This window comes from Prorops nasuta, unplaced genomic scaffold (assembly GCF_024137725.1).
Source record: "Prorops nasuta isolate Cenicafe-Biocafe unplaced genomic scaffold, Cenicafe_Pnas_1.2 PNAS00067, whole genome shotgun sequence".
NCBI classification, from domain to species: Eukaryota; Metazoa; Arthropoda; class Insecta; order Hymenoptera; family Bethylidae; genus Prorops; species Prorops nasuta.
This window is the reverse complement of record NW_027116864.1, coordinates 412,836-422,848: the sequence shown is the minus strand read 5'-3', so window position 1 is coordinate 422,848 and position 10,013 is coordinate 412,836. Positions and strand designations below refer to the sequence as shown.

Below are 10,013 nucleotides of genomic sequence, written 5' to 3'. Positions count from 1 at the left end.
ACAAAGTAGGTTGTTTCATTTTTGTCTTTTTCTTTTTCAACGGAAAATAATTTCATAAACGAAAACTAGCAACATACCACAAATTTGACACACACGTTCCCCGTACATATAATGTTATATTTTGAAAAATAAATATCTATTATTGAACAATAAAAAATAAATGAAATGTGCTGTTTATTAGCCTATAGAATATTATTGTTTATTAAACTGTGAACATCCGATTATTTGTATTAACTTTAGTTGGCACTAAATTATAGATGAAATTTATATAGATTTGGAGAAGAACAGTCTAAAATGAATATTTTCAATTTTTAACTTTGGAAGAAGAGCGAAATATATTGTACCTAGTTTGGAAATATATATAGCCTCTTTTTTCCCAAGTACCATATATGTATAAACTCGCCTCCATATATATGTAATTTTGACTTTGGAGATTAAGGGGATTTTACGATGCTTATTCATGGGAGGATATAGACTTTGGGAAAGTTACAATTGATTCAAATATCCTCTATATCATTAAAAGAGGCCAAATGCGATTTAAAATTTCACGAGTAGCACGGGATTCAGATGCGAATGTATAGAGGTGAGAAAAACTAAAAATAGATAATAAATTTAAATTGCATTATTAATAACATATGGCAAGTTAAATTTCGATTTGAATGGCTTACAGGCCATTGCCAGACTGATAAATATGAAAATAAGTTTCCCTACATTTTTCCATGGCGCAGCGATAGAAAACTCGTCAAAGGATGGTCATTGCGACGATGGCATGATTAATGAAGCGCGACAGGTGAAAATAGTCGAAGGGAGAAGATTCGCGGCGGAGAGTACCTTATAAGTGAAGCTTTGGCCGTCAGTCAGGTGTTAGTTGGAAAGTGCGCGAGCTACCGCGAGCTCCGACTCCGAAGAGCTCTGTGAACACCAATAAAGGCGCGCGGGCGCGCGCTTTCACACGAACCACACATATACATACATTTACACAAAACACTTGGAAAAGTCTTATCGCAACGTCATGAAATTGAGACGGCGTTCAATTTTCATCCAGGCGATTCTCGCCCTTGCCATTGGTGGGTTTCAATTTCTTTCTCTCGTGTCATCTACATCTCTCTCTCTCTCTCTCTCTCTCTCTCTCTCTAATCCATAATTACCCTTTACCTATTCCACAACTATTTTACTCTTTCTTCTTTTTAATTATAAAATCAAAAGTTATGAAAATAATATGACTTTAAGCCGCGCACCGTGTTCAGTGCTTACATTGTAGATTTCCGTGAATAAATAAAAGAAAGTACATTTAGCAGTGATAACAACGAAGAAAGAAGAAATCGATCGAGTCGAGTGACGCGTTTACATGTTAAAATTATTCATAGTTTTTTAATAATATCTCTGTGATGATCGTGCAAAACATAGTGCGTTTCCAAGGATTGAGTAAAGTGAAATAAAGAAGAAAGTGAGCGAGAGAGAGAGAGAGAGAGAGAGAGAGAGAGGGGGGAAGGGTGCGGTAGACTAATAGCCTGAAGATTTTCATTGGCACGTTAACCTAGTGAGAGAGCGGTTGGTTCGATGACTCGTTAGGTCTACAATCGTAGATCGTGAATATATTATTTGGAGAGAAAAGAGAGTCCGACAAATGTTTAATCATTTCCGCGCTAGATTTAACGATGAGATAAGAATTTTTTGTAATATTAGTATAGGATAAATTAGGAAGACGAAATTTTCTTGGTTGAAAGATTATGGAAAGGAAGGAGAATGAGAGCTAGTGGATGTTCCCTGCGAGGTGTTTCCCGTCGAATCAAACAATCAAAATGAACGACAGGTGCCGAGAAGAAAGCCGCGATGTTGGTTGTGGAATTTGTTTGAATTTTTTAGAGAAAAGCAACGAGAAGACGAAGGGTGGGGTTTAGCTGGAAAGCGAAGGAAACAAAGAGTGGGTCGATCGATGTCCTTTGGGATTTTACTTGAAAGGAAAAGTCCAAGAGTCTGACACGTGTCGCATTATATAAAAATCCAAACGTTTTATCCATCAATGCTAAAACATATAATCACTTGGTCCACATTATGAGATTCGTTGCTTTCATTTTAAATGTGCGTAATTATGAAACAATTATCCAAGTCTTATATATTACTTTAGCTGAGCATAGTTTCCAATGTTTTATGCTTAAGGAAATTTATAATGGAAAGAAGACACATGTACATTGCACAAAGGGGTTATAAATTTCTTTGTTAAAATAATGCTTAGATTTGCAACATATCCATGTAGCATGCACGTATCTAGTATCAGAAACGTTCCTATCGCGTTCCCTGATTTAGTTTAACATGTTTAGAAACGTTTTACAAACGACATTGAAGCTATTGTCTGTGCTATGCGAGTATTTGCGGTGGAATTTGTTTTCGAATTTCGTAGAAGAAAGTTGGAAAAGAGTTGCCTTAAATTAAAGACCGGAAGTATTTAAGGGAAACGAGAGTAGATCGAGGCCCATTGGAAGCGAGAGGTTAAAATTGTTAAAATACATACATGTGAAAAATAATTATTATTAACGGTGTAATTTTGTAGGGGAAAGTAATATATAAAGCAGGTATTGTAATTGGAGGACCGGAAGTGAGGGAGAAAACGAGACTGAATCGATATCCTGTGGAGAAGAAAGGTGAACGCGCATTGTGAAAGAATGTCAAATAGAGTCAGGTATTATTAACGGTGGAGAATTTTCGAATTTGTTGAATTGGAGAAGCGGAAGTGAGGGAAGAGGCGAGAGTAGATCGGTATCCAGTTGAGTGGAATATATCGAAAGGTCATCAGAATTCTGCTGGAAGAATGTGAAAAGGACAGCCGTTACGAATGATGGAAAAATGTTTGAATTTTCTGAAACATCATGTAAGAATATAAGAAAAGTGATTTGATTTGGAAGAGCGGAAGTGTGGAAAGAGGAGAAGGAGAGCGGTTCGGCGTCTCCAGTGGAAGCGAAAGGACAAAATATATGCTATATGAAAAATGTGGATGATATAGGGTCGCGCGCGCGCGCGCCGCAGTGTAAATTGTTGGATGACTGCATGCAGTAGCGGAAGTTTCACTTCCGTTTTTGCAGCTGAGTGAAAACGGCGCGGCGCGGAGAGCTGCTGTAAATCGTGGCGTTTCTCTCGCCGGCGATTATGTATCGTCGAGCCTCTCGAGAGGTTCGAACCAGCAGAGTTTTCAATACTCGCGCGAGCCAATGATTGTGAAAGTGATCCCCACCCTATTCGACTCGACTACCATGTTAAAGTTTACGATCGAAAGCCGTTCATGCCAATCGTCATGCTCATTTTCCAATTTTTCATTAAAATTCACATTGCATAATCTCACTTTGGTGGAAATTCTTTCATTTTCCACTTACGTAATCTTTAATCCCTCCATCTCTCAGTCGACCACTTTTTTCTAACTTGTGCTAAATGCGATTACCAGCTATTAAAAGTTGTTGCTTTATTAGCTCTTTTTGCAAGGAACAATAGAATCAAATCCATCCATGGAGGGTGTAAGAAACAGCATGCTATGTATATAGTCCACCATATGCTTATCCAAAAATCACAGATACATATACGATAACTCTAAGGAGAGAGAGAGAGAGAGAGAGAGAGAGGGAAGCTACCATGTAGCAATTTTTTAAGTCTAACCTTTAATTAATAATATAAATATGGAAGATTCAATATTACTCAATTTTTGACTTAATCCCTATTGGTAGATCATCTGGTAACCTTCTATACTAGATAACCTTCATCAGATACCTCGAATTAGTCAATCATTGATAACTTATTAATTAAGGAATAGGCTCTAAAATGCTAAAAAAAGATTTATTCTTGGAATCGTCGAAATATTTTACATTTATAAATTGGCTATAGATACTTCAGCAATCACGGTTTATAATATAACTATATGCATATGTATATTAGTTAAAAGTTTCCATTGATGGTGTACGTGTAGCAAAATTGTATGAAAGATTAAAAAGATTTGATCGACGCGATTTGGTGGTTGAATAGCTAAGGTGTGTGCACATATAAATACAAAGAAAACTCCATTTTTTAATCGGTTCAAAAGGATAACGTTAGTGAAGTAATATTAATAATCTTATATATATAAAGAAAAGATCAAATTTCTCTATTGAATGAGCGACGATAGGATAAGAGATTTCTTTTGGTTTGCAGTGGCTAGATCGGAATGCAGAGAAAAATCAGCGAACGCACCTTGCATCAATGATAACAAATTTTATAGAAATCCAAACACCCCTGCGCACAGTGTGTGGGCACCTGGAGAATGCGCCAAATACTACCTTTGCCTAGGTAATAAATCTATATACCATTTCAAATAATATTTTTAATTCATTTCTTTTTATTTGTGTGTGGTAAGTTATATTAATCCAACTTGAATACGAATACACGTGCACAGATAACGAAGTGTTCGAGTTCAAATGTTCTCAAGGACTCTTATTTGATGTCTCGCGACAAATATGCGACTTCAAAGCCAACGTTGATAACTGTGACGTGACATTAGGTAAGAAAATGAAAAGTGGTTGATATTTAAAATTCCATTCCTCGATTAACTTCTACGCAACCAGCTTGCTAAATAAACGAGGAATCTCGAATGTCGAAATGTGCCACCTATAGTGCATCTTCTGCTTCCGCACCATTCAACGCTTGTCTCTTTTAAACACTCATTAATATTATTATTACGTGCTTTGTTTTGTTATCATTCGTATGCTAATCTCTAATCGCGTATAGAAATCAATAGTGGGACCCCTTAATACCTCTTAATCCAATTCGAGCTCATTTTATAAATGCATGCAATTAAACGAACGTATCACTAAATGATTACATTACGGAGTATATATAGGAAATTAACAAAACTGTTAACGATATATATATATATATATATATATATATATACTATATGTACATGCAAGGTGGCCCAGCGAGAAAGAGCTCCAGTTATTTTTATAGGAACCACAAGTTTCTTATTTCTTAAAAAAAATAAAATACTCTGATATGACGCAATATATCTTTTGAGGTGGAAGCTTTTTTTAATTATTTTCGACCTCTAATAATTTCAACCTCAGACCGCGCGGATTAAACTGACACGTAGTAAATTTCAATAAAATTATGAATGCAAATTTAATTTTTTAACTACATATAGATATTTTAATTTCTTATTATATCTCTTATGATAATCAAGCTCTCTCAATAATTTTGAAATTTAATCAATTAACAGGCAGGTTTCCATGCACTTGTAATTTCGATTTAGCGGGAAAATCATAAAGGCAAACGTTCTACCACCATTTTACCAAAACTTAAAGAAGATTTCAGTTTATGTGCGAAGAAAATTTTCTCTCCAAAAGATTTTGCTATAGTTTAAGTCTGAAAATCCTATTGCTGCATATCTTTCTTGCTGTATCACATTGTTAATGCTCGTAAAAAAAAAAAAAAAAAAAAAAAAAAAAAAAAATAGCGAAAAAAGGAAATGAGAGGGGATAGGAATATGGAAAAAATTGAATGGTAATTTGAAAAGCCTCTTGCAGCGGAACAGCCACCTAAACCACTGCTGGACCACGGCGAGTGCGAAGAGAAAAGCTTAGCCTGCGGTGATGGTACTTGTCTTCCTCGTCACTATTTCTGTGATGGGAGCGTCGACTGTCCTGACGGATCTGACGAAGGATGGTGCGGTAAGTATCCCCTTAATCATTCGATAAACCATGCATTCCAACAAACTTTACAAACATTATATTAAGTGCAATATGTTCGCTATAATGTTCATTAATCACGATTTTTAGTTAGGAAAATATTAGTAGCGCTATTTCGAGTAACACGACGTTTGCGCCCAGTACGGTGAATATTATTGGATTTTATATACTAAAGAATAAACAATAAGTAACAACTCGTTTCTTTTGCTTCAAATGACGAGAGGAATACGTGGCCAAAACTATTCGCCTGACATACGGGACACCTAGCTTACGGCACTCTGTACATTGCACCCGTTTTTCAACACTAATGCTATTGCACAAGATTCGTCGCGTACCGCAGACGCTCAGTTTTGTCTTCTGAGTCACACGAGCCTGGCGAATATTCAACAGGTGCCACATATATGGTCAGCCAACAACTCCCCTACGACATAATCGCATGTTTTACAACCATATATAGCATCGATCAAAACTACGGATCATTTGTACAAAATATGCAAATTGCATCGCAAATAATTAAATATCATTTAAAACAATATGGATCAAAGTGCATGAGAAAATTTTATAAAAATGATCATTTAAAATTTACCGAAACACACAAATAATTATTATATTTACCGTATACGCTTTTGGTTAAATTGATTTTAACCTCACAGGTATATAAAACTATATAGGGATTATCGAAAAACATTACAATGGTGCATGGTTTCAAAGAGTCTCCCTTAGATGTCCTTTGTAATGGACAATCGAATATTTTTTCAGTGTTGATATAAAAGTTATTTTGATAACCGGAAATTAAAATATTTAGTTGGATAATTAAAAAATTGTACCCTATCATACTGAATTTATATGCTAGTTTGACTAATGACAGAGGACAGGTGATCGAGTTACTTGAAATAGTTTTCTTTAGAATCGCACAAGACTCTTGTTTGAAATGAACGAGATGGCTGAGCAAAGGAAGCTAATTAGTCTGTAATTGTTTCACTTCAACAGACGTGAGAAACGATATGAATGCGGCAACCGCGTGTGAGCCACGAAAGTGCGAATTGCCGGATTGTTGGTGTTCTCAAGATGGTACACACATCCCGGGAAATCTCACCGTTTCCACCATTCCGCAAATGATAACAATTAGCTTCGTAGACGCTGTAAATGAGGAGAACTTTCAGCTTTACACCAGTAAGAATACCTCAAAACTTTCTTGAATTTTGCAATTATCTCCTGGAGGATGGACAAACATTGCATATAGTTGCATCATTGCTTTTCTATTTCTTCGGGATGTAGGGTTATTCGCTGATGAGAGGAAAAATCCAAATGGCTGCCCTATCCGAGGCACCTTCTTCGTCAGCCATCAATACACTAATTACAGGGACGTTCAGTATTTGTGGAATATTGGACACGAGATTGCTGCCCATTCTGTTACGTAAGATTTTCTTTTCACTTTCTCTCTCTCTCTCTCTCTCTCTCTCTCATTTATATTTTATGCTTTACGTAAAATTGGGTTTTTACTCTTTTATAGGCATCGTGGTCCAGAGGAATGGTGGTCCGTAAATGCTACCATCGAGGATTGGTTCGACGAGATGGTAGGTGTAGCGAATATCATTAACAAATATGCTGCTGTTCGCATCGAAGATATTAAAGGTAATTCTTGCATTCGCATGGTCATGGTTTAAAATAGTATACAGTAAGCTTGATCGTATCATTCGGTTCGTACTAATCGGAAATGCTTTGTTTAAATACGAAACCAATAAAATTCTCTTATAAAAGACTCTTCTTCCCGTAGCAATATATATACATATATATAAAATTGTCTTATTCCGCTGTGCATGTAACAACTATATTTAATAAAATCCTTAGTCACTTTTTCTGGGATAATCTCGTTCACTATGTGTGACATTAAATGCAATATTTAGAATATAGTGTAATGTATTGCGAGCTATAGTCGAGTGATATGAAAGGAAAAAATGGAGCGTATATATAAACACAAGTTTCCTATATTAATTTCATCACATAACTATTTTCAAAATGTTAGGATTTTGATAAAAATTTATGGCTAAGCATGTGTGTGTGTCTTTTAGTTGAATCAGCATTAAATTCTGCTAGGTAAACTATCCAATATGATTGATCAACTCCAAGCACTTATTAATCGACCAATCATATTGAGTGTTATACTCAGTGCCACTTAGCACTGTGTCAACTAAACAGACCCATATATGCTTCGAAATCTTCTTATAAATGTTGAAACGCACTTATGCTCTATACCAATTAAAAAAGAAAAAAAACTCCAAATGTAAATGGAGATTATAAAACCAACTCTTCTTTTAATTAAAATTATGCCGATTTCTGTAAGTTTAGTTTTACGATTAAAATTACTCGCTATAAATTAAAATTGAATTAAACAAATATAGCTTTTTATTAAATAAATATGACTACAAAACGTGCATGTCATAAAATTCCTTCAAATAAATATCAATATACTTTAAAAATATTGTCGATTAAAAATAATTTTGATTATTACATAACTAGTTGCATTATTGCGTGTGAATTTTCATTGTTTGTTTCAAACTTGAAGCACGCCCAATAAGTACGGTCTGAATTGTGATAAAATCTCCTTAAAGACAAATAAGTGCTCTGTGAAAAGATTAAACTATTATACATAGGTTTGAGAGCACCATTCTTACGAGTTGGATGGAACCGACAATTTCTCATGATGACTGAATTCGGATTTCTTTACGACTCATCATTGGTAGCCCCATTTTCGGATCCACCCTTGTGGCCTTATACGTTGGATTATAGGCCATCACACAATTGTTTTAATCCCGGCAACTTTTGCCCAACGAGATCATATCCAGGCATCTGGGAGCTTCCATTGAATCCGTTCATTTCAGATGTAAGTTAAAAATAAGAAAAATAATGAAAAATCATACCAATGCAGACATTAAAAATAACTTGTGTTTGATTTTACTCTTTAAGGATTATACCTGTACGACCGTTGATTCTTGTCCACCAAGCTCATCTGCAGAAGACGTCTACAAAATGCTAATGTTAAATTTCAAACGACATTATTTAACAAATCGAGCTCCCATAGGATTACATTTTCATGCATCCTGGTTCGAAACACCAATGAATCAATATGCATTTTCAGTAAGTTGACATTCGTATTTACATAATTAATAATTTCCAGTTTTGTGCTTAACAAATCGAACATTACAGAAATTCATGGATGATGTTCTTCGCTTCAATGACGTCTACTTTGTAACGAGCAATCAAGTCATTGACTGGATCCGCGAACCAACGTCGTTAAATGAGATTAGTAGATTTACACCTTGGCATTGTGGCAAGCGTCATTTTGAGCCATATCAGATTGCTTGCGATTTACCTACAACTTGTAAATTACCTAGTCGAGTGTTAAAATCGAACAGGTATTTGCATACTTGTTTCGAATGTCCAAAGCAGTATCCTTGGCTAAGAAATGAGTTTGGATTAGACTAGAAAACAGAGCTGTTAATACAAAATTTATTTATATTTTTTTAAATATTTTTCCAAATTTGTGTTATTATTTGTTATGCTTCATTCAATGTTTTTTCTCGTTCATAAGAAAGGTACGCACACCAGTTATTTACATCTAATATCATTCAAAATGTACATATCAAATCTGTAACACAACAGAATCATCCCAATAATTATTTTAGAATATGATCAGAAATGACGAGTTTTAAGTAAATAGCTGGAATGGAAAGGATGCTCTAGAAAAAATTAATCATTTACATAGATTATCGTACCACATAAATAAAGATTTTATCATAGCGTTTTATCCCTCTTGCTGTATAAACGGATTTTGTATAGCTTCCATACCATCTACAGGGCAGATAAGAACAACCGATGTGCCTCTGCACACTACTAAACCAAGCATCCGTGTATCTTGGTTTAATTTATAGGGATCGTCAGGATCTGTTTAAATTAAAAGTTATTTTATATCAGAGTTAGTACGATACTACAGTTTAATTTGAGATATGAATATTCGCGCGTATAACTACTTACCTCGGAGGTATTCTGTTGTATTATCAAGTACTAAATTTAAAAGAGGGTCATAACCTTTCAAAATGCCGGCTGCTTCCCTTCCACCAGCAAATTTTACCCTTATATTTTTTTCTAAATACTTGGAAAGATCTAATATGCTTTCTTTCCTCTTTTTTTCCTTATGATCACCGTGAGCATTTTGTTGCTAAAGTACAAAAAGAATAAATAGAATGAATATCACGTACCGCTAGGTTAGGTTTCGACAGGCTGACAGTTTACCTGCTTTTGACTCTGTAA

The 10,013-nt window shown here is 35.1% G+C and overlaps 2 protein-coding genes across 2 annotated transcripts; one reads left to right on the top strand and one right to left on the bottom strand.

Moving 5' to 3' along the window:
• Window positions 1–644: 644 nt before the first annotated feature.
• Window positions 645–9,188, top strand: ChLD3 (Chitin and LDLR binding deacetylase 3). The gene is made up of 10 exons (XM_066745632.1): window positions 645–1,067; window positions 4,174–4,308; window positions 4,415–4,519; window positions 5,541–5,684; window positions 6,693–6,875; window positions 6,981–7,119; window positions 7,216–7,337; window positions 8,357–8,586; window positions 8,670–8,840; window positions 8,910–9,188. Exons 1-10 carry the CDS (start codon window positions 1,013–1,015, stop codon window positions 9,186–9,188), a joined length of 1,563 nt encoding a protein of 520 aa, XP_066601729.1. The 5' UTR covers window positions 645–1,012.
• Window positions 9,189–9,243: 55 nt separating this feature from the next.
• LSm7 (U6 snRNA-associated Sm-like protein LSm7) lies at window positions 9,244–10,013 on the bottom strand (the record flags this gene model as incomplete). The annotated part of the gene is made up of 3 exons (XM_066745614.1): window positions 9,244–9,647; window positions 9,738–9,921; window positions 9,996–10,013. Coding segments are annotated over 3 exons (342 nt in total), but the record flags the coding sequence as incomplete, so codon positions are not given.

Bases quoted from the DNA above. Each gene is read 5' to 3' on its own strand.
- ChLD3 (XM_066745632.1), top strand. From the start codon at position 1,013: ATGAAATTGAGACGGCGTTCAATTTTCATCCAGGCGATTCTCGCCCTT. The intron at 1,068-4,173 runs GTGGGTTTCAAT...TTTGGTTTGCAG, and splicing joins GATTCTCGCCCTTGCCATTG to TGGCTAGATCGGAATGCAGA. The intron at 6,876-6,980 runs GTAAGAATACCT...TTCGGGATGTAG, and splicing joins GAACTTTCAGCTTTACACCA to GGTTATTCGCTGATGAGAGG.